At 46.6% G+C, this 24729-nt stretch overlaps 2 protein-coding genes across 2 annotated transcripts in view; both read left to right on the top strand.

The window, feature by feature from the left end:
* Window positions 1–14484, top strand: part of loxl1 (lysyl oxidase-like 1) — a 109804-nt gene extending 95320 nt beyond the window's left edge. The window contains exon 8 of the transcript XR_008726266.1: window positions 14111–14484. The gene's annotated coding sequence lies outside the window, so the exon portion shown is untranslated. The remainder of the gene's footprint in view (window positions 1–14110) is intronic.
* On the top strand, window positions 3946–14484 carry LOC129713672 (lysyl oxidase homolog 1). Its single transcript, XM_055662918.1, has 4 exons — window positions 3946–4198; window positions 5880–5975; window positions 8296–8411; window positions 9595–14484. Exons 1-4 carry the CDS (start codon window positions 3968–3970, stop codon window positions 9599–9601), a joined length of 450 nt encoding a protein of 149 aa, XP_055518893.1. The 5' UTR covers window positions 3946–3967; the 3' UTR covers window positions 9602–14484.
* Window positions 14485–24729: the final 10245 nt, after the last annotated feature.

Genomic DNA, 24729 nt, shown 5'->3' with positions numbered 1-24729 from the left:
TGCACCCGAGAGAGACACAAGGAGCTGGAGGAACTCAGCGGGCCAGACAGCATCTCTGGAGAAACGGAATTCGGGTTGAGATCCTTCTTCAGACTGGAGATGGATCTCGACTGGAAAGTCACCAATTCCTTCTCTCCAGAGATGCTGCCTGTCCCGCTGAGATACTCCAGCTTTTAGTGTCCATCTTCATTGTAAACCAGCATCTGCCGTTCCTTCCTACACACTTCTCCCCACCCTATCCAGCTTAGATGGCACAAGACTCACAGTAGACAATAGGCGCAGGAGTAGAGGCCATTCGGCCCTTCGAGCCAGCACCATCATTCAATGTGTAAAGTATAATGAAGGAAGACACAAAATGCTGGAGTAACTCAGCGGGACAGGCAGCGTCTCTAGAGAGAAAGAATGGGTGATGTTTCGGGTCGAGACCCTTCTTCAGGTCTAGAAACATAGAAACATAGACAATAGGCGCAGGAGTAGGCTATTCGGCCCTTCGAGCCAGCACCGCCATTCAATGTGATCATGGCTGATCATCCCCAATCAGTACCCCGTTCCTGCCTTCTCCCCATATCCCCTGACTCCGCTATCTTTAAGAGCCCTATCTAGCTCTCTCTTGAAAGCTCTCTTTAAGAGCCCTATCTAGCTCTCTCTTGAAAGCTCTCTTTAAGAGCCCTATCTAGCTCTCTCTCCAGAGAACCGGCCTCCACCTCCCTCTGAGGCAGAGAATTCCACAGACTCACCACTCCCAGGGTGTATATTCCAGTAAGTCTACGGCTGTTTTGGCTGGAACATGCTTCCCCTTTTCTAACGGGGACCAAGAAATACTCAAACAAAGGCGACACTCCAGATTTCTCCAGCAGACCCCTATGAGATCATTGGAAGGCGGATGATGCTTGCACGGGGTCAGTGTTTGCCTTGCCAGCTCTATCAAGGAAAGCATTTAGTGCATGGCCTTCATGACTCATTGCGCTTGGAGGGGAAGCTGTCCTTTCAACTTGTCATCACATTCTAAGCCAAATGATGTTGCCTTCCAAGTTAAACATCCCTATCAGCATGGTCCTTGTGTTTGTTATAAGCCAGCGACACAACCGGACTGCTTGATAGCAGCTCCAATCCGTTGATTAAAGCGACAGATATGGCCCTCAGGACATGTTATCTGGCCGGCAGTGGAATGCAGACTGCCCTGCGTCTGCCCAATAGTCTACGTCTCTCGTCTAGGAAGGAACTGCAGATGCCGGTTTAAGCCGAGGATAGACACTAAAATACTTTGGTTTATGGAGTATGGTTTATACTCTCTAGAATTTAGGAGATTGACAGGGGATCTTATAGAAACTTACAACATTCTTAAGGGGTTGGACAGGCTAGATGCAGGAAGATTGTTCCCGATGTTGGGGAAGTCCAGGACAAGGGGTCACAGCTTAAGGATAAGGGGGAAATCCTTTAAAACCGAGATGAGAAGAACTTTTTTCACACAGAGAGTGGTGAATCTCTGGAACTCTCTGCCACAGAGGGTAGTTGAGGCCACAGTTCATTGGCTATATTTAAGGGGGAGTTAGATGTGGCCCTAGTGGCTAAGGGGATCAGGGGGGTATGGAGAGAAGGCAGGTACGGGATACTGAGTTGGATGATCAGCCATGATAATATTGAATGGCGGTGCAGGCTCGAAGGGCCGAATGGCCTACTCCTGCACCTAATTTCTATGTTTCTAAAATGCTGGAGTAACTCAGCGGGTCAGACAGCATCTCTGGAGAGAATGAGGAATGGGTGACGTTTAAGGGCCTGTCTCATTTGGACGCCGTTTACGTGTCACGACGCGCGCACGGCGCGTGGTTACGTAGGCAGTCGCGCCCGGCGCCCCCAGGATTCTGGGATTCACGTAAATCTTCGCGCGCCACCCAAGGTGAAGATGGGTATCCTCAATAAGGATTGTATCATCATTCTATAATAGTTTATTATGGATATATGTTTGTATTGTATTTATGGTGGTGGGTTCTGGCTTGTTTTATTGTAGTGTAAATATTATTTTTTAATAAGTGAATAAATTTTTTGATTTATAAAAAAAAAAAAAAAAAAAAGGTGAAGATGGGTTTCGGCCCGAAACGTTGCCTATTTCCTTCCTTCCTGCTCCTCCCGACACAATGGTTAATGGGTGCAGCAGCATCTATGGAGCGAAGGAAATAGGCAACGTTTTGGGGCCGTAACCTTGAAGGAAATAGGCAACGTTTCGGGTCGAAACCCGTAAGGGTTTCGTCCCGAAACGTTACCTATTTCCTTCGCTGCATAGATGCTGCTGCACCCACTGAGTTTCTCCAGCATTTTTGTCTACCTTCGATTTTCCAGCATCTGCAGTTCCTTCTTAAACATTTCGGCCCGAAACGTTGCCCATTTCCTTCGCTCCATAGTTGCTGCTGCACCCGCTGAGTTTCTCCAGCATTTTTGTCTACCCAAGTGGGACAGGCCCTTTCGGGTCGATAGCACGTCCGAAGAAACCAGAACACCGAGGAATAGAAATACATTTCGCTGACACGAAACGTCGCCCATTCCTTCCCTCCAGACACGCCGCCTGACCCGCAGAGTTACTCCAGAGTTCCGCGCTGTGTCTCTAAACTAGACTGAAATAAACGAAACTAAAAGGGTTGAAGAGTTACAAATTGTGAAGCTGGAGGAGGGAATGTGGGTGAAGGAGGAACGGAGGCATGGGTCCAAGTCTAGGTGGGGCATCGGGGAGGGGGAGAAGGGAAAGGAGGAGAGGGTGGCTATTTAAAGTCAGAGGAGTTAAAGGCCGGTCCCACCAGCATGCGCCTCCATGCGGCAAGCGCGACCAAACCGGAAACGGGGACCACGGTGAGGCCGAGTGAGTGACGTAAAATTCGAGCGAAGTCCGCGCGTGACGTACGGTGTTGAGGACGCTGTGGGCCGTTGCCGCACGGAATTTCTTAACACGGTCAGTTTTTCGGAGCCCGCGCGATGTCGGGACCAGCTCCCCACAACGCCACACGGCTCCGCCGATCGAAGTGGGACCGGCCCCGCGAGGCCGTACGGCTCAAGCGACCACGTTAGGTCGCGCTTGCCGCACGCTGGTGGGACCGGCCCTTTAGCCTCTTCTTGTATTGGGTGCCACCACTAACTGAATGAGTTGCTGTTGGACTAATCTGCCGGTCAAACCTCTCTTTCTGTATCCCGTGTGTCCATGTGTGCTTCAGCCAAGCGCCTTGGAACATCAAGACATTAATGCCAGTTGTTTTATGGAACTGTAAACTTATCTCATGCAAGAAATTGTGTTCATCTGACAACTTAATTTTCTCATTCCACCACATTTTAATGATCCTATTTATGATCATTAAGAAGAAGCCGCCATTGCCGGCCCGCGGATAACTTCTACCGCGGGCCCGGCATGGACTTACCATCACCCCTGGAGGGGAGCTTTGACCGCCGGCCCTGCAGTCTACGGTGCTTCTGGCTGCGGCGGGGACTTTAAATCTCAACCGCCGGCCTGCGGCCTACACAATCTTGAAGCCGTGGTCTCCGGGGAGAAAAGACCGATCCTGGACTGGACTCTGGACTCTGGTCTTGTCCACGGGGGGGGGGGGGGGGGAATGGAGGAGGACGGCCAAAGTTTTTTGTGCCTTCCACCACAGTGATGAATGCTGTGGTGGATGTTTATGTTACATGTTGTGTCCTGTTTATGCATTTTATTATTTTGTTAACCCATCTTTATGCTTTGTATGGAACTGATTTTTAAATTATGTAAAGCACTTTGGGGTCAATGAAAATTGACTATAAATGTGCTATATAAATAAACTTATTATTATTATTATTAATTATTATTATTATGATCCTCAGGTCCTATCAAATATATATATATATGTGTGTGTGTGTGTGTGTACACAACAGGAACTCAGAAATTGTTGTTAAGGTATAAAAAGCTGGAGTAACTCAGCAGGACAGGCGGTGTCTCTGGAGAGAAGGAATGGGTGACGTTTCGGGTCGAGACCCTTCTTCCCCGACTAGACTCTTAATGTCTCCGCACATTTTGTTTCCCAGGCACTACCACAGCATGGGCGAGTTCAGCCATTATGACCTACTGGATGCGGCCACTGGCAGGAAGGTGGTTGAGGGTCACAAGGCCAGCTTCTGCCTCGAGGACACCACGTGTGATTTTGGCCACCTGAAGCGCTATGCCTGCACATCGCACACTCAGGTAGGACGAGGACTCCAGCCAGAGCAGAAACAAAGTTGGCGGCACTGTGTCACAGCGGTAGAGTTGCTGCCTCACAGCGCCAGAGAACCGGGGTTCGATCCTGACTACGGGTGCTGTCTGTACGGAGTTTGCATGTTCACGTTCTAATATAAAATATCTTTCATTCCTTTGTTCTTTATCTCTATATACCACCATCCCTTTCCCCTGACTCTCAGTCTGAAGAAGGGTCTTGACCCAAAACATCGCCTATTCCTTTTCTCCAGAGATGCTGCCTGTCCCGCTGAGTTACTCCAGCTTTTTGTGTCTATTGACTCATAGAGTGATACAGTGTGGAAACAGGCCCTTCAGCCCAACTTGCCCATACCGGCCAACATGTCCCAGCTACACTAGTCCCACCTGCCTGCGTTTGGTCCCTATCCCTCCAAACCTGTCCTATCCATGTACCTTTCTAACTGTTTCTGAAACATTGGGATAGTCCCAGCCTCATCTACCTCCTCTGGCAGCTTGTTCCATACACCCACCACCCTTTGTGTGAAAAAGTTACCCCTCAGATTCCTATTAAATCTTTTCCCTTCACCTTAAACCTTTGTCCTCTGGTCCTCGATTCACCTACTCTGGGCAAGAAACTCTTATGAATCTACCCGATCTATTCCTCTCATGCACCTCTCTAAGATGAGTCTATTTTCGCTTTAAAACCAGCATCTGCAGTTCCTTCCTCCCCATTGTAAATAAACCTCTTCTTTAGATAAATATTTGCCATGCCTCGCTGAGTAGGTGATGGCAATATTCTCCACAGACATTAAAGATTGGACAATTACATCGGCAGGCAGGTTATTTAGCCAGGAGACACACATTCCAGGTAATTGAGGGGAGCTGAGAATTTTCATTAAGCATTAGAATCAGGATTACACTGCCTGAATGGATTTTGGAAACAATTCAAGGGTAATTCTCTAAAATGCAATTGAATATCTAATTGAAAAGAAGTAAATTGCAGAGCTTTGGGGAAAGGGCATGAGAGGAGAGCAGTTGGATGATCTTTCAAAGAATGCATTTGTTTTCCTTAATGGTTCTGTTTGCTCCACAATTTGTGATGTTAGCACCAACTTCAGGATAAAATGACGCAAGGAATGGAGGGATATGGATCAGTAAGGATGCGGGCTCGGGCTCATGTATCGTGAGCTGAAGGACTCCCCGTACACTAAGGGACATTTACACCAAGCCAATTAACCTACAAACCTGCACGCCTTTGGAGTGTGGGAGGAAGTCGAAGATCTCGGAGAAAACTCACGGGGAGAACGTACAGACAGCACCCGTAGTCGGGATCGAACCCGGGTCTCCGGCGCTGCACGCGCTGTAATGCCCCTTGTCCCACTTAGGAAACCAGAACGGAAACCTCTGGAGACTTTGCGCCCCACACCCAAGGTTTCCGTGCGGTTCCCGGAGGTTTTTGTCAGTCTCCCTACCTGCTTCTACTACCTGCAACCTCCGGCAACCACCTGCAACCTCTGGGAACCGCACGGAAACCTTGGGTGGGGCGCAAAGTCTCCAGAGGTTTCCTAAGTGGGACGGGGGGCGCATTAGGCAGCAACTCTACCGCGATCGTTAATGTTCGTGTCTCCATTAATCGCGAGTGCCAAGACATTGCTAATTAACAACACAGACATCTTCCTTGGTCTTTCAGGGGCTGAGTCCTGGTTGCTATGACACCTACAACGCAGACATTGACTGTCAGTGGATTGATATCACCGACGTCCAGCCTGGGAATTATATTCTAAAGGTACAGAGATAATTGCTGCTTTGCTCAATATTGTGAAACCAATATCGTTGCAGAAAAACACAAGGTACTGGAGTAACTCACACAGAGAGTGGTGAATCTCTGGAACTCTCTGCCACAGAGGGTAGTTGAGGCCACAGTTCATTGGCTATATTTAAGAGGGAGTTAGATGTGGCCCTTGTGGCTAAGGGGATCAGGGGGTATGGAGAGAAGGCAGGTACGGGATACTGAGTTGGATGATCAGCCATGATCATATTGAATGGCGGTGCAGGCTCGAAGGGCCGAATGGCCTACTCCTAAAGGATTTGAGTATAGGTTCTTGAAGGAAATAGGCAACGTTTCGGGTCGAAACCCTGAAGGAAATAGGCAACGTTTCGGGTCGAAACCCGGAAGGGTTTCGTCCCGAAACGTTGCCTATTTCCTTCGCTCCATAGATGCTGCTGCACCCGCTGAGTTTTCCAGCACAGCCATGATCATATTGAATGGTGGTGCAGGCTCGAAGGGCCGAATGGCCTCTACTCCTGCACCTAATTTCTATGTTTCTATGTTTCTAACTCATTGGTTCTGGTGACATCTGTGGAGGGAATGGAGAGGTGACGCCTTGGGTCGGGACACTGGTTCAGACTGAAGGGGGTATCCTTATCCATTCCTTCATGAAGGCTGTGGAGGCCAAGTCAATGGAGATTTTTAAGGCAGAGGTAGATGGATTATTGATTAGTGCGGGGGTCTTATGGCATTCTTACCATAGAGGGAGTACAGCGAAGGTTCACCAGACTGATTCCTCGGATGTCAGGACTTTCATACGAAGAAAGACTGGATAGACTCGGCTTGTACTCGCTAGAATTTAGAAGATTGAGGGGGGATCTTATAGAAACGTACAAAATTCTTAAGGGGTTGGACAGGCTAGATGCAGGAAGATTGTTCCCGATGTTGGGGAAGTCCAGAACAAGGGGCCACACACAGTTTAAGGATAAGGGGGAAGTCTTTTAGGACCGAGATGAGAAAATCATTTTTCACACAGAGAGTGGTGAATCTGTGGAATTCTCTGCCACAGAAGGTAGTTGAGGCCACACAGTTCATTGGCTATATTTAAGAGGGAGTTAGATGTGGCCCTTGTGGCTAAAGGGATCGGGGGTATGGAGAGAAGGCAGGTACAGGATACTGAGTTGGATGATCAGCCATGATCATATTGAATGGCGAATGGTGCAGGCTCGAAAGGGCCGAATGGCCTCTACTCCTGCACCTATTGTCTATGTTTCTATGTTACGGTGGTTATGGGGAGAAGGCAGGAGAATGGGGAGGTTCTTCTTCTTCTTTCGTGTGGCGTGCACAGCCTAAAGGTGTCGGACAACTTGTTCTATTTGATCTTCCGTTTGTGCACGTCGAGTTGATTGCATTAGTCGCAACAGGGCGTCCCACATGAAGGTTGCAATCTCCCCACCCCAGAATACAGGTTGAACGGGAAGGATAGATAAATAGACAATTGACAATAGATGCAGGAGTAGGCCATTCGGCCCTTCGAGCCAGCACCGCCATTCAATGTGATCATGGCTGATCATCCCCAATCAGTACCCCGTTCCTGCCTTCCCCCCCATATCCCCTGACTCCCCTATCTAGCTCTCCCTTGAAAGTATCCAGAGAACCTGCCTCCACCGTTCTCTTAGATAAGCCACGATTGAACAGCGGAGTAGACTTGATAGACTTGATTTACTAGAATGTTGCCTGGGTTTCAACAACTAAGTTACAGAGAAAGGTTGAATAAGTTAGGTCTTTATTCTCTGGAGCGCAGAAGGTTAAGGGGGGGACTTGATAGAGGTCTTTAAAATGATGAGAGGGATAGACAGAGTTGATGTGGACAAGCTGTTCCCGTTGAGAATAGGGAAGATTCAAACAAGAGGACATGACTTCAGAATTAAGGGACAGAAGTTTAGGGGTAACATGAGGGGGAACTTCTTTACTCAGAGAGTGGTAGCGGTGTGGGAATGAGCTTCCAGTGGAAGTGGTGGAGGCAGGTTCATTGGTATCATTTAAAAAAATAAATTGGATAGGCATATGGATGAGAAGGGAATGGAGGGTATGAGTGCAGGCAGGTGGGACTAAGGGAAAAAAAGTTGTTCGGCATGGACTTGTAGGGCCGAGATGGCCTGTTTCCGTGCTGTAATTGTTATATGGTTATATGGCCGAATTCCTCCCTTATGAAATTATGGACTTATGCTGCCTGACCCAATTAGTTACTCCAGCACTTTGTGTTTTGCTCCAGATTCCAGACTCTGCAGTTCCTCATGTCTCTATATACATTTACGTTTGTCTTTTTGTGTTACAGCTCCAAGTAAATCCCAATTATCTTATCCCAGAATCCGATTTCACCAACAATGTGATCAGATGCAACATTCATTACACAGGGCAACAGGTTGCCACTACAAATTGTAAAATAACACAGTAAGTATCTTTAGGTCGACAAAAATGCTGGAGAAACTCAGCGGGTGAGGCAGCATCTATGGAGCGAAGGAATAGGCGACGTTTCGGGTCGAGACCCGGAAGGGTCTCGACCCGAAACGTCACCTATTCCTTCACTCCATAGATGCTTCCTGGTCTCAACCCAAAAAGTCACCTATTCCTTCATCAGCCTGATATTTAGATGTCAGTTGTAACCTTTTCCCAGCGAACAATGATCTATTCCACATGTTCCTTGCTCTCCATCCCCTTTTCCCTGTTTTCACACCTCTCACTTCCTTATCTATGTGTCTCCCCTCTCCCCTGGCACCAGTCTGAAGAAGGGTCTCGGCCCGAAACGTCACCCATTCCTTCTCTCCAGAGATGCTGCCTGTCCCGCTGAGTTACTCCAGCACTTCTGTATAAACCAGCATCTGCAGTTCTTTGCTCCTGTATTTATAATAAAAGTCCTGGACTCCTTATTATAGACAATAGGTGCAGGAGTAGGCCATTCGGCCCTTCGAGCCAGCACCGCCATTCAATGTGATCATGGCTGATCATCCCCAATCAGTACCCCGTTTCTACCTTCTCCCCCATATCCCCTGACTCCACTATTTTTAAGAGCCCTATCTAGCTCTCTCTTGAAAGCATCCAGAGAACCGGCCTCCACCACCCTCTGTGAGGCAGAGAATTCCACAGACTCACCACTCTCTGTGAGAAAATGTGTTTCCTCATCTCCGTTCTAAATGGCTTACTCCTTATTCTTAAACCGTGTGTGGCCCCTGGTTCTGGACTCCCCCAACATCGGGAACATGTTTCCTGCCTCTAGTGTGTCCAAGCCCTTGACAATCTTATATGTTTCAATGAGATATCCTCTCATCCTTCTAAACTCCAGAGTGTACAAGCCCAGCTGCTCCATTCTCTCAGCATATGACAGTCCCGCCATCCCGGGAATTAATCTTGTAAACCTACGCTGGGCTCCCTCAATAGCAAGAATGTCCTTCCTCAAATTAGGGGACCAAAACTGCACACGATACTCCAGGCGTGGTCTCACTAGGGCTCTGTACAACTGCAGAAGGACCTCTTTGCTCCTATATTCGATTCCTTTTGTTGTTCTTGAGGTAAGGGATGTAGAAACTGCTTGCTGAGGCTTTCACTGCCATTTTTCTTTCATTTTTTTTAAATCCAGGTCCTGATCTTCAAGTTTTGAGTCTCAAAACACTGCCTCCATACTGCTTGATCTTGTCTCGTGGGGTGCGAACTTTATCCGGGAGCGGCTGCGGTTTGGTAGCTTTCACAACCAAAGTATCCAAGAGGTGTGCCGGGAGACCTGTGGACCTGGAGACGACCCCACTACATATAAACCTCCGCACTGACCCGTCAGCTAGCGCGTGCGTGTGCGTGTGTGTGTGTGTGTGTGTGTGTGTGTGTGGACATCTGGAAAAACCACTCTATTAGCACCCCTCGTTACAATCTAGGCATGCCCATTAGGAAAACCAATGACTCTGTTGCACTTTTCATTAGATAAGAAACACATGCAAGTGTAGCCCCTAAGCCCAACTCACTCTTCCCTGCCTATTGAAGATCAGGGTTGAGCTTCCACATCAGTACATTCCTACATTATCTCCCAGTTATTGGCCAGGATCAAGAATATTCCCACTTTGGTCTTGAATGTGCTGAACTTTGGCCCATTTCCGAACAGATTTTGGATTGAATAGAAACATAGAAAATAGGTGCAGGAGTAGAGGCCATTCGAGCCTGCACCACCATTCAATATGATCATGGCTGATCATCCAACTCAGTATCCCATCCCTGCCTTCTCTCCATACCCCCTGATCCCTTTAGCCACAAGGGCCACATCTAACTCCCTCTTAAATATAGCCAATGAACTGTGTGGCCTCAACTACCTTCTGTGGCAGAGAATTCCACAGATTCACCACTCTCTGTGTGAAAAATGTTTTTCTTATCTCCACAATCATGAGGTTCTGTGTTGGTTTATCGTTAGCACTGAATGATTTATTTAGTTAATTAAGTTGAATTGTTCCACACCGCCTCGGAGAGCCTGCCTCTTGCCTCCACGCTTAGCCTTCTTCTACTTATTAAGGAGTAATGCCCTTGTCCCACTTAGGAAACCTGAACGGAAACCTCTGGAGACTTTGCACCCCACCCAAGGGTTTCCGTGCGGTTCCCGGAGGTTTTTGTCAGTCTCCCTACCTGCTTCCACTGCCTGCAACCTCCGGCAACCACCTGCAACCTCCGGGAACCGCACGGAAACCTTGGGTGGGGCGCAAAGTCTCCAGAGGTTTCCGTTCAGGTCTCCTAAGTGGGACACGGGGCATTAGACACACAGAAACATTAACCTGTCTTTTCCCATTTGAGTTGAGTTGAGTTTTGTTTATTGTTACGTGTACGAGGTACAGTGGAACGCTTTAGTTACTTGCTGACCAGTCAGTAGAAAGACAGGCTCATCGGTAGAACTACTGCCTCTCAGCGCCAGAGACCCGGGTTCGATCCCGACTACGGGTGCTGTCTGTACGGAGTTTGCACGCTCTCCCCGTGACCTGCGTTGGTTTTCTCTGAGATCCTCGGTTTCCTCCCACACACTCCAAAGACGTACAGGTTTGTAGTTTAATCGACTTGGTTATAAATGCAAAATTGTCCCTAGTGTGTGTGTGTGTGTGTGTGTGTAGGGTAACTGTGAGGGGATTGTTGGTCTGCATGGACTCGATGGGCTGAAGGGCCTGTTTCTGCTCTGTGTCTCTAAGCTATTCTAAACAAAATACATGATTACAATCGAGCCATTCACAGTGTACAGATACATGATGAAGGGAATAACACAAATAATGTTTAGTGCAAGATAATGCCAGGAAAGTCTGATCAAGGATAGTCCGAGGGTCTCCAATCAGGTCAGGACTGCTCTCTATTAGATGATTAGTTTGCCCTCTATTTGACTTGCAGCGAATTGTGGACGCAGCCCAGACCATCGCACAGACCAACCTCCCTTCTATTTATTCCATCTCCACCTCACGCTGCCTCGGCAAGGCCAGCAGCATCATCAAGGACCAGTCTCACCCCGATCACTCCCTCTTCTCCCCTCTCCCATCAGGCAAGAGGTTGTTGCTTTCAAGAGGGAGCTAGATAGGGCTCTTAAAAATAGCGGAGTCAGGGATATGGGGAGAAGGCAGGAACGGGGTACTGATTGGGGATGATCAGCCATGATCATATTGAATGGCGGTGCTGGCTCGAAGGGCCGAATGGCCTACTCCTGCATCTATTGTCTACTGGTATAGAAGTGTGAAAACGCACACCTCCAGATTCAGGGACAGTCTCTTCCCAGCTGTTATCAGGCAACTGGAGGAACTCAAAGACGGTCAGGCAGCCTCTGTGGAGGGAATGGACTGGGAATGTTTTGTTTCGGGATCCATCCTTCATGACGCATTTACCCGGAGAGAAGAGAGAACCTCCTGTTATTCCCAAGTCTCGGACCAAACTAGTGGTGGATTGGTAAGTGCCGATGTTGTTAACATCTTAAATCTATTGCATGCAACAAACGACCTTAGTGACAGAACTACTGACTCCCACACCAGTCTGAAGAAGGGTCTCGACCCGAAACGTCACCTATTCCTTCGCTCCACAGATGCTGCCTCACCTTTGATTTTTCCAGCATCTGCAGTTCTTTCTTAAATATTGGTGACAAAAAATGTCACATGATTGAGATGGGTGATAGTTTGCCATTGATGTTAGGAAAGCTCTTTCTGAAAGCCCAAGTGTTAACAGCGTTGTTTCAAGAGTTGGGGGCGCAGATCGATGGTGTTTCAAAGTCGCGGCTGTATTTTAACCGCACACAGCAAATGCAGAAAGGGCCTGTCCAACGTGGCCGTCATTCGCACGGCATTTACGTGACCTTGTAGCGTGTGGGAAGCGTGGGACGGGCGCACGGAGTGGCGTGGAGTTGTGCGCGGTATCGAACAGCGCGCCAGGATTTCGTGCTGCACTAAATCTTCCCACGCTGCCGGCCTGTCGCGTAAATGACGGCCAAAGTGGGGCAGGGTGGCGTTTCGGGTCGAGACCCTTCCTCAGACTGAAACATCATCCATTCCTTCCAGAGATGCTGCCGGTCCCGCTGAGTTACTCCTGCATTTTGTGTCTATCTTCAATTGAAACCAGCATCTGCAGTTCCTTCCCACAGGCTAATTTGGTCTGCAGCTTGCTACTTTTCATTCGCCTGTTTTTTGTGAATAGGGACATTACATCTGCAGTTTTCCAAATCGCTAGTGCTACTCAAGAAACTGGAACATTTTAGAAAATCACCATATAACCATATAACAATTACAGCATGGAAACAGGCCATCTCGACCCTTCTAGTCCGTGCCGAACACATAATCTCCCCTAGTCCCATATACCTGCGCTCAGACCATAACCCTCCATTCCCTTCCCGTCCATATAACTATCCAATTTATTTTTAAATGATAAAAACGAACCTGCCTCCACCACCTTCACTGGAAGCTCGTTCCACACAGCCACCACTCTCTGAGTAAAGAAGTTCCCCCTCATGTTACCCCTAAACTTCAGTCCCTTAATTCTCATGTCATGTCCCCTTGTTTGAATCTTCCCTACTCTCAGTGGGAAAAGCTTTTCCACGTCAACTCTGTCTATCCCTCTCATCATTTTAAAAACCTCTATCAAGTCCCCCCTTAAACTTCTGCGCTCCAAAGAATAAAGCCCTAACTTGTTCAACCTTTCTCTGTAACTTAGTTGCTGAAACCCAGGCAACATTCTAGTAAATCTCCTCTGTACTCTCTCTATTTTGTTGACATCCTTCCTATAATTAGGCGACCAAAACTGTACACCAAACTCCAGAATTGGCCTCACCAATGCCTTGTACAATTTTAACATTACATCCCAACTTCTATACTCAAACCATAAATATCATAAACTGGGTAAATATCATAAACTGGGTATTGAAATGACGTTGAGCCCTTGTTGTTCCACACGTTCCATTCCTCACCGGTTCAGCGTGTATATCTCTGTAGTAAACCACCTCTCGTTACTACTGACTAAGGAAAATAATGATTCACTGTCTACTGAAGGTAGCCGACTGTAACGGTGCTTGTGGGACACAGTTGAAGAATTTTCAGTCGCAGAATAAAAGCATCAAACGATAGACTGGAAAGAATGTGCAGGAAGGAACTGCAGATGCTGGTTTAAACCGAAGATAGACACAAAATGCTGGAGTAACTCAGAGGGGACAGGCAGCATCTCTGGAGAGAAGGAATGGGTCAAGACCCTTCTTTAGATACAGTCACCCATTCCTTATCTACAGAGATGCTGCCTGACCCGCTGGTTAAAAAAAAGCCCCCGTCCCACTTAGGAGACCTAAACAGCAACCTCTGGTGACCTTGCCCACCACCCAAGGTTTCCATGAGGTCTCCGGAGGTTTTGGTCACTCTCCCTAATGGTGGAAAGTGGTTCCCGTGTGGTTGAGGCTTCATCTAGGTCGCTGCTATTTGTTCATCGTGATTAAAACCGGCCTCGACTACAAATAGGTTGCCCTGTTAAACACCGATCATTTTTTAGTGGCAGGTCTAGTCGAAACCGGTTTTCTTCATAGTTGAGGAAGGTTTTCAACATGTGCGTGGGAGGTGGTAGCAGGTTGCAGGTCACCTCGACCTTGACGGGCAAGGTCACCAGAGGTTGCTGTTTAGGTCTCCTAAGTGGGACAGGGGCATAATTACTCCAGCATCTATTACTCGGTTTAAACAGGCATCTGCAGTTCCTTCCTACACATTGTTCACAGAACTGGTCACTGCTTTTATTTCGGGTACTCAGGATACATAAACTGGACTACCTGAGAGCAAACATAACTCTACTGTATCCATTGGCCTTTAACTCTATCCATGTTGATCACATAGAATTATATAACTTTGCACTCAAAGACACTGCCTTGGCAACCGTGTGTATGCATTACTTAAAATAGCAGAAATATTTCACAAGAAATTGTTAATTGTTACTGAACTCTTGTAGGCTGGATGTATATTTGCAAATATTAAAACAAAATAAAGAACATTCAATGCAAGTTTTAATTTGAAACTAGGTGATGGAGCCTCAGTATTTATTTGTTGTCTTTCATAAGTGATAGGAGCAGATTTTCGGCCATTCGGCCCATCAAGTCTACTCCGCAGGTAGACAAAAATGATGGAGAAACTCAGCGGGTGCAGCAGCATCTATGGAGCGAAGGAAATAGGCAACGTTTCGGGTCGAAACCCTGAAGGAAATAGGCAACGTTTTGGGTCGAAACCCGCAAGGGTTTCGTCCCGAAACGTTGCCTATTTCCTTCGCTCCATAGAAACCCTTCTTCAGACCCAGACCCAAAGTCTACTCCGCCATTCAATCATGGCTGATCTATCTCTCCCTCCTAACCCCATTCTCCTGTCTATTCCCCATAACCCCTGACACCCGCACTAAACTGTTTCTGCTTTAAAATTATCCATTGACTTGTGGACTCCTCAGCCTTCTGTGGCAATGAATTCCACAGATTCACCACCCTCTGACTAACGAAAGTGGGATGTTTGAGCAGTCGCCCAAAGAGTCGTACCTTTTTCTGGTCGCCGCTGGATTTTCAACATGTTGAAAACGTTCGGCAACCTGCCGCGACTATGACGGGTGCTGGCAGTCGCCGAAAGAAATCATGTAAGTGGGACAGGCCCTTTAGGAAGATGAGAAGGAATTTCTTTAGTCAGAGGGTGAATCTTTAAAATTCATTGCCATTCTACAGAAGGCATAGAAACATAGAAACATAGACAATAGGTGCAGGAGTAGAGGCCATTCGGCCCTTCGAGCCTGCACCGCCATTCAATATGATCATGGCTGATCATCCAACTCAGTATCCTGTACCTGCCTTCTCTCCATACCCCCTGATCCCTTTAGCCACAAGGGCCACATCTAACTACCTCTTAAATATAGCCAATGAACTGTGGCCTCAACTATGTCGCTGTGGAGGCTGTCAGTGGATATTTTTAGTCAGTGGATATTTTTAAGGCAGAGATAGATAGATTCTTGATTAGTACGGGTGTCAGGGGTTATGGGGAGAAGGCAGGAGAATGGGGTTAGGAGGGAGAGATAGATCAGCCATGATTGAATGGCGGAGTGGACTTTGGGTCTGGGTCTGAAGAAGGGTTTCTATGGAGCGAAGGAAATAGGCAACGTTTCGGGACGAAACCCTTACGGGTTTCGACCCAAAACATTGTCTATTTCCTTCCGGGTTTCGACCCGAAACGTTGCCTATTTCCTTTGCTCCATAGATGCTGCTGCACCCGCTGAGTTTCTCCAGCATTTTTGTGTACCTGCGGAGTGGACTTGATGGGCCGAATGGCCTAATTCTGCTCCAATCACCTTATGAGCCACATGTAGAGTGGAGCGTTCAAGAAGGAACTGAGAATGGGCCTCCAATGAAAACATCAACTGCCTATTTCTCTCCAGCACTCTGTGTTTTTGCTGCATGTAACTAATTGAGCTCAAATGAGAATAGCAAGCCATTTGACTTTGAAGCATTTTTTCTGCAGGAACTCATGGAAGCCAATAAAAAATGTTCAAACCTATATGACCCACCCCTAAAAAGCCAATTGCGTTTCATAATTGGAATTTAGATTAAATTCCTTGAGGTGACACAGTAAAAATGTCACACTATACAAAGGAATTTTTATAGCCCACTGATTCTTAACTGATCTCCACAATGGTCTAACAAGCCACTGGTTTTCAGAGCAATCAGAAATGGACCATAAATACAGGTCTTGCCAGCAATGATGTTAAAAATCCCAGCGCAAATACTAACTTGTTAATTCTTGCCATTTCAAAAGTAATTCAAAGGCATCTGTGAGTCGTGTAACACATTTCAGGGAGAAGTCAAACAAGTTTCAGTATCTAATGACTCTCATTCAAGGGCTTTTCGACACAGACTGACTTGTATAGCACGGTTTTACTGAGCTCGCAGCTAACAATGGCCAGTCTGAAGAAGGGTCTCGACCCGAAACGTCGCCACTTCCTTCTCTCCAGAGATGCAGTAAGACTGGTGGGAGAACTGGGAATGGGGAGAGGATGGAGAGAGAGGGAATTCAAGGGCTACTTATGATCATATCGAATGGCGGTGCAGGCTCGAAGGGCTGAATGGCCTATTCCTGCACCTATTTTCTATGTTAGGGAAGTCAATGTTCATACCGCTGGGGTGTAAGCTACCCAAGCTAAATATGAGGTGCTGTTCCTCCAATTTGCGCTGGGCCTCACTCTGACAGTGGTGGAGGCCCAGGACAGAAAGGTCAGTGTGGGAATGGGAGAGGGAGTTGAAGTGTTTGGCCACCGGGAGATCAGGTAGGTCCAGGCGGGCTGAGCGGAGGTGTTCAGCGAAACGATCGCCAAGCCTGCGCTTGGTCTCACCATGGGTTGAGTAAGTTCTGCTCAGTGGAATATTTTCACTGTGAACACAAAAAGCAAGTTGATTTTCAATGTGAGCGGGTTTGTGATAGAGATCTCTGTTGTAATTGAATCTGTCTGATGATCATGTCATTTGGTTTCACTGCAACTGACAGCTAATGCTGTCTCCGATGGGAATCTGATCCCACATTTTTTTATCTTATCCCCAATTTTATGCTTGTGTGGCAAATTGGAATTTGCTCAGCTCCATTTATAATCTATTCCTCAGCAGTGGACTTCCCTGAAGCTGGGCTGTGTGAGATTCACAACATTTTCCTTGCAGATTGTACTTACAGTTCAGTTTGGTTTAGAGATACAGCACGGAAACAGGCCCTTCAGTCCACGCCGACCAGCGATTATCCCGTACACAAGCACTTCCCTACACTCTGGGGCCAATCTACAATGTAACTGCGGCCAATTTGTCCCACGAACCCGCACGTCTTTGGAATGCGGGAGGAAACCGGAGCACCCGGAGAAAACCCACGCAGTCAATGGGAGAACGGCCAAACTCCGTACAGACAGCACCCGGGTCTCTGGCGCTGCAAGGCAGCAACTACAAGTGTGCAGGGAGTGGATGCGAAAGTGAGATATGTAACTAAGTAAGTTTATCGGCCAAGTATTCACATACAAGGAATTTGCCTTGGTGCTCCGCCCACAAGTAACAACATGACATGCAGTGACAGTCACGAATGACTCGGAGAACACTAAACATTAATAATAATAAAACATTAACGATAAAACACCATTGATCAAGCATGTGAACCAACAAAATACCAGGTCAAAGGGAGGCTACAGATTTTTGGCTGTTGAGTAGAGCAACTACTGGTGGATAAAAACTGTTTTTATGTCTGGCTGTGGCAGCTTTGACAGTCCGGAGTTGCCTTCCAGAGGGAAGTGATTCAAAGAGTTTGTGGCCAGGGTGAGAGGGGTCAGAGATGATCTTGCCCGCTCGCTTCCTGGCTGCTTCATAATATGGAACTAGTGTGAATGAGTGATCGATACTCAGTGCGGTAAATAACACACGCCAATTAACCTATAAACCCGCACGTGCGGGAGGAAACCGGAGCACCCGGAGAAAACCCATGCAGTCACAGGGAGAACGGTCAAACTCCGCACAGACACAGGATAGAACCCAGGACTTTGGCAGCCAATCTATCACTGCACCACCTGTTTGTTGACTATTAAATGTGTTCTGGAGCAGCACGGCAATCTGTAGATTGCAGGGAAGTTATGGATGGCTAACAGATGGCTGCTCGTCATGGAAGGATTAAAAGTAAACGCAGATACACATTTGATATCATTTAACGGAGGCTCTGCCGGATATTGTGGTCTGAAACGCGATGGATAATGTTGGGAGCACAACTCTTTACAGCTGCTATCAAAAACAAGCCTTCCTCATCACTCATCAGACAGCAACTGGGAAATGCCATGAGATCGAGCAGGCAACAGCAGAGAGCTGTAAAAGCCAAGAGGATATGAGAAGATATGTATCTCTATCTGGGCCCTTGGTCACCATTTGCTTCTTTCTTCATCCAAGAATTTTTTTTTGATGATAACAATCTGACGCCTGAGACTGAGAGTACAGTTTTGGTCTCCTAATCTGAGGAAAGACATTCTTGCCATAGAGGGAGCACAGAGAAGGTTCACCAGACTGATTCCTGGAATGGCAGGACTTTCATATGAAGCATATACAAACTTAAAGCACAAGGCATTGGGGGTTCAGTATTGATGTGGATAGAGAACTGGCTGGCAAACAGGAAGCAAAGAGTAGGAGTAAACGGGTCCTTTTCACAATGGCAGGCAGTGACTAGTGGGGTACTGCAAGGCTCAGTACTGGGACCCCAGCTATTTACAAAATATATTAATGATCTGGATGAGGGAATTGAAGGCAATATCTCCAAGTTTGCGGATGACACTAAGCTGGGGGGCAGTGTTAGCTGTGAGGAGGATGCTAGGAGACTGCAAGGTGACTTGGATAGGCTGGGTGAGTGGGCAAATGTTTGGCAGATGCAGTATAATGTGGATAAATGTGAGGTTATCCATTTTGGTGGCAAAAACGGGAAAGCAGACTATTATCTAAATGGTGGCCGATTGGGAAAGGGGGAGATGCAGCGAGACCTGGGTGTCATGGTACACCAGTCATTGAAGGTAGGCATGCAGGTGCAGCAGGCAGTAAAGAAAGCGAATGGTATGTTAGCTTTCATTGCAAAAGGATTTGAGTATAGGAGCAGGGAGGTTCTACTGCAGTTCTACAGGGTCTTGGTGAGACCACACCTGGAGTATTGCGTACAGTTTTGGTCTCCAAATCTGAGGAAGGCCATTATTGCCATAGAGGGAGTGCAGAGACGGTTCACCAGACTGATTCCTGGGATGTCAGGACTGTCTTATGAAGAAAGACTGGATAGACTTGGTTTATACTCTCTAGAATTTAGAAGATTGAGTGGGGATCTTATAGAAACTTACAAAATTCTTAAGGGGTTGGACAGGCTAGATGCAGGAAGATTGTTCCCGATTTTAGGGAAGTCCAGGACAAGGGGTCACAGCTTAAGGATAAGGGGGAAATCCTTTAAAACCGAGATGAGAAGAACTTTTTTCACACAGAGAGTGGTGAATCTCTGGAACTCTCTGCCACAGAGGGTAGTTGAGGCCAGTTCATTGGCTATATTTAAGAGGGAGTTAGATGTGGCCCTTGTGGCTAAGGGGATCAGGGGGTATGGAGAGAAGGCAGGTACGGGATACTGAGTTGGATGATCAGCCATGATCATATTGAATGGCGGGTGCAGGCTCGAAGGGCCGAATGGCCTCTACTCCTGCACCTAATTTCTATGTTTCTATGAAAGATTGGATTGACTCGGCTTGTACTCGCTAGAATTTAGAAGATTGAGGGGGGGATCTTATAGAAACTTACAAAATTCTTAAGGGGGTTGGACAGGCTAGATGCAGGAAGATTGTTCCCGATGTTGGGGAAGTCCAGAATAAGGGGCCACACAGTTTAAGGATAAGGGGAAAATCTTTTAGGACCGAGATGAGAAAAATATTTTTCACACAGAGAGTGGTGAATCTGTGGAATTCTCTGCCACAGAAGGTAGTTGAGGCCACAGTTCATTGGCTATATTTAAGAGGGAGTTAGATGTGGCCCTTGTGGCTAAACGGATCAGGGGGTATGGAGAGCAGGCAGGGATGGGATACTGAGTTGGATGATCAGCCATGATCATATTGAATGGCGGTGCAGGCTCGAAGGGCCGAATGGCCTACTCCTGCACCTGTTTTCTATGTTTCTATGGGCTCATGGCTTTGATGAGTGGCCTTGAGGTTTCCCCACTGTGGCTAGGTTGATGAAGTAGAGCATTGTTAGGCCCGAGGTCAGGATCAGAGCCGGGACTCTGTTTAAATTCTAATTAGTGGGCCTTTCTACTGAAAGAGAAGTGACCGTTGATATGCTGTTGGAAAATGTCACAAAAGAATTAGATTTAAAAAATGAAGCAATCACACAGTTTTCTCACCCTGAGAGAGCGTCACGGTGGCTCACAGCGGTAGAGTTGCTGCCTCACAGCGCCAGCAGACCCGGGTTCGATCCTGACTACGGGTGCTGTCTGTGCGGAGTTTGCACGTTCTCCCCGTGACCGCGTGGGTTTTCTCCGAGATTTTCGGTTTCCTCCCACACTCCGCAGGCTTGTAGGTTAATTGGCTTAGTGTAAGTGTAAATTGTCCCTAGTGTGTGTAGGATAGTGTTAATGTGCGGGGATCGCTGGTCGGCACGGACTCGGTGGGCCGAAGGGCCTGTTTCCGCGCTGTATCTCTAAACTAAAGTAAACTAAACCTGATGTATTTTATGACATAGTAAGTTCTAAGCCTCCTGAGTTGTAAAGGTGTTGTTTTGCACTGAAGGTAGACACAAAATGCTGGAGTAACTCAGCGGGACAGGCAGCATCTCTGGAGAGAAGGAATATATATACACACACACACACACACACACATATATATATATACACACACACACACACATATATATATATATATATACACACACACACACACATATATATATATATACACACACACACACACACACACACATATATATATACACACACACATATATATATATATACACACACACACATATATATACACACACACACACACACATATATATATATATACACACACACACACACATATATATATATATACACACACACACATATATATATACACACACACACACACATATATGTATACACACACACACACACACACATATACACACACACACACACACACACATACACACACATACACACACACACACACACACACACGTGTTTATGGAATACTGGCTCTGGGTTTCCCACAACGACTCCATCAGTACAAGATACGGAGAGCCCTGATGTTTCCTGATCCTTTCAGAAGGTATTATAGTTCTCTGTTTTATCATTTATATAATCTATGCTGGGTCTGTGTATCATCAAAGGCCTCAAATCACCCACACAGTTACTTCACTTCAAAGTCTTTCCTGTATTCATATTCCATTATCAGTTTCCAGACAGCTGCGGACCATCAAGTAATCCTGTCATTGAGTTCGGAAATAATTTGTGACATCTTTTCCTGAAAGTTTTCTTCTGCAGCTTTTAAAATGAGGTACACTGGTTCCTTTCTCAACTATTTCTCTCTCTATATCTCTCTGTCTCTTTCTATTTCTTAAAGTCAAAGAGTCATCGAGTCAACCCGGCCAGACAGAGGCCCTTCGGCCCAACTTGTACATGCTGACCAGGATGTCCCATCTAAACTAGTCCCATATGCTTGCGTTTGGCCCATATCCCTCTACCCCTTTCCTATCCATGTACCTGGATTAAAATCTTTGCCCAACCATGGTCTAATGTCAGGGTCATTGGGTCAGAAAGACACACGGCACAGCATTCATAAGGTCATAAACAATAGGAGTAGAATTAGGCCATTCGGCCCATCAAGTCTACCCCACCATTCAATCATGGCTGATCTATCTCTCCCTCCCAACCCCATTCTCCTGCCTTCTCCCCATAACCTCTGACACCCACACTAATCAATAATCTATCTATCTCTGCCTTAAGATTATACATTGACTTGTGGCCTCCACAGAATTCCACAGATTCACCACCCTCTGACTAAAGAAATTCCTCCTCATCTCCTTCCTAAAGGAACGTCCTTTCATTCTCGAGGCTGTGGCCTCTAGTCCTAGACTCTCCCACTAGGGGAAACTTCCTCTCCACATTTCACTGTACACGCCGAACTTCCTAAAGGGCCCGTTCCACTTTCACGACCTCTGCCGAGTTTGCCCTCGCAGCATGGTCGTAGGTAGGTCGTAGCAGGTCGTGATGCTAGTCGTAGGTACTCGTGGCATCAGGTAGGTCGGGGCATTTTTTCTAGCCTGATGAGAAATGTCCACGAGTAAAAAAGGTGGTGAATTAAGTCGTGAAGGTGGGACAGCCCCTTAAGACTTCTCAAGGAACGGACAGAGTGTTATTATTCTAGAGTCTCTCTCTATTTGTGGGTGATGTTCCCTTTGGAGATTTCCTTAATTGTTATTTATTAGATACACCTAGTAGCCAATCTTGCCGGAATGATAAGCAAGTGTGCCCTTGCTTTACCCCTTTGACAAATTGCTTTGGTATTGTTGATGATAATTGCAAGGAATGTCCTCTTTTGAAAGCCACTGTGTTGTTCTTGGTAGCTCACTCGATTATCAGATATATACAGCAATGACAAGGGAGACGTGGTCTGATTATGAAGCATTAAATGTTTCACTTGCAAAGCCATAGGTCACTCGCATTCTTTACATTTAAACAAGTCTGATATCATCTGATTCCCCTGATGCTACTTCGAGCTGTTTTTCATCCCACAGAACTATGCACTCGGATTCATAATTTCATTTAATGCAGGTTTGCAGTCATAAGGTGGTAAGTGAATGGAGGAGAGTTAGGCCACTCAGCCCATCAAGTCTACTCCGCTCTTATAGAAACGTACAAAATTCTTAAGGGGTTGGACAGGCTAGATGCAGGAAGATTGTTCCCGATGTTGGGGAAGTCCAGAACAAAGGGGTCACACAGTTTAAGGATAAGAGGGAAATCTTTTAGGACTGAGACGAGAAAAATATTTTTCACACAGTTTAAGGATAAGAGGGAAATCTTTTAGGACCGAGATGAGAAAAATATTTTTCACACAGAGAGTGGTGAATCAGTGGAATTCTCTGCCACAGAAGGTAGTTGAGGCCACAGTTCATTGGCTATACTTAAGAGGGAGTTAGATGTGGCCCTTGTGGCTAAAGGGATCAGGGGGTATGGAGAGGAGGCAGGGATGGGATACTGAGTTGGATGATCAGCCGTGATCATATTGAATGGTGGTGCAGGCTCGAAGGGCCGAATGGCCTATTCCTGCACCTATTGTCTATGTTTCTATGAAAAGTCACCCATTCCTTCTCTCCAGAGATGCTGCCTGTCCCGCTGAGTTACTCCAGCATTCTGTGTCTATCTTCACCTTGAACCTGTTCTTCAAGTCTTAGATACCCCTGGTAGCAGGATAAAATATTCTATCTATGCTTCTCGTAAGTTTATGAACCTCTGTTTTGAAATATGAAATCCAAGGAATCTCTGCGGACTTATTTGGTGTTGGTACAGTGTTTGTAAATCAAAAGGCAAAACTGGAACAAAGCAGTTATTCCCAAATGTTCTGACAAAATAATATAACGTCTTACCCCTTGGAATACTCACAACTCATAGTCAGAGTCTGAAGAAGGGTCTCGACCCGAAACGTCACCTATTCCTTCTCTCCAGAGATACTGCCTGACCCGCTGAGTTACTCCAGCACTTTGTGGCCAGCCTTCACTTACAGCTCATATATCCTGTAACAGGATGATCAGTGTAAAACAACAATGCAGATTAAAAATAACCTTGATCGATTTGTTAGCTGAGGATTAATGCTATGCTCCAGAATTAGTAATGATGTGTTCAGCCAAGATCACTCAATATAAGTACATTGAAAATTCAATTGCGATACTTAGTGAATTGCACAAAACCCTTGAGAAGCAGAGAGGTTGTCAAAGGCAGATATGGAGGAACTTACTTGGGGTGGGAGATTGCAACCTTCACGTGGTCCGCCCTGTTTCGACTAATGCAATCAACTCGACGTGCACAAACGGAAGATCAAATAGAACATTGTCTCCGACAACTTTACACTGTGCACGCCACACAAAAGAAGAAGTAGAGGAACTTACTTAAAGAGGCACAGCGGTAGAGTTGCTGCCTCACAGCGCCAGGGACTCAGGTTCAATCCCGACTACTGGTGCTGTCTGTGAGGAGTTTGCACGTTCTCCCCGTGACTGCGTGGGTTTTCTCCGAGATCTTCGGTTTCCTCCCACACTCCAAAGACGTGCAAGTTTGTAATAAAATTATCATTGGCTTGGTAATAAATGTTAAATTGTTGTGTAAATTGTCAGTACAATTGTAAATTGTCCCTAGTGTGTGTGTGTTAGTGTGTGTGTGTGTGTGTGTGTGTGTGTGTGTGTGTGTGTGTGTGTGTGTGTGTGTGATAGTGTTAGCGTGCGGGGGTCGCTGGTCGGCACGGACTCGGTGGGCCGAAGGGCCTGTTTCCGTGCTGTATCTCTAAAAATAACACCTAGAAAAAACTAAGAGTACATACCCAGATGACATAGCACATCAGTCTGAAGATGGGTCTCCACCCGAAACGTCGCCTATTCCTTCTCTCCATAGATGCTGCCTCACCCGCTGAGTTTCTCCAGCATTTTTGTCTACCTTCAATTTATCCAACATCTGCAGTTCTTTCTTAAACACCTAGATAATATATGCATTCTTATCCATAATTA

This window comes from Leucoraja erinacea, chromosome 36, assembly GCF_028641065.1.
Source record: "Leucoraja erinacea ecotype New England chromosome 36, Leri_hhj_1, whole genome shotgun sequence".
Taxonomy (NCBI): Eukaryota; Metazoa; Chordata; class Chondrichthyes; order Rajiformes; family Rajidae; genus Leucoraja; species Leucoraja erinaceus.
The sequence above is the reverse complement of the archived record's forward strand: the minus strand, read 5'-3'. Positions and strand labels throughout refer to the sequence as shown.

Bases quoted from the DNA above. Each gene is read 5' to 3' on its own strand.
- LOC129713672 (XM_055662918.1), top strand. From the start codon at position 3,968: ATGGGTGACGTTTCGGGTCGAGACCCTTCTTCCCCGACTAGACTCTTA. The intron at 4,199-5,879 runs GTAGGACGAGGA...TTGGTCTTTCAG, and splicing joins CCTGCACATCGCACACTCAG to GGGCTGAGTCCTGGTTGCTA. The intron at 5,976-8,295 runs GTACAGAGATAA...TTTGTGTTACAG, and splicing joins CTGGGAATTATATTCTAAAG to CTCCAAGTAAATCCCAATTA.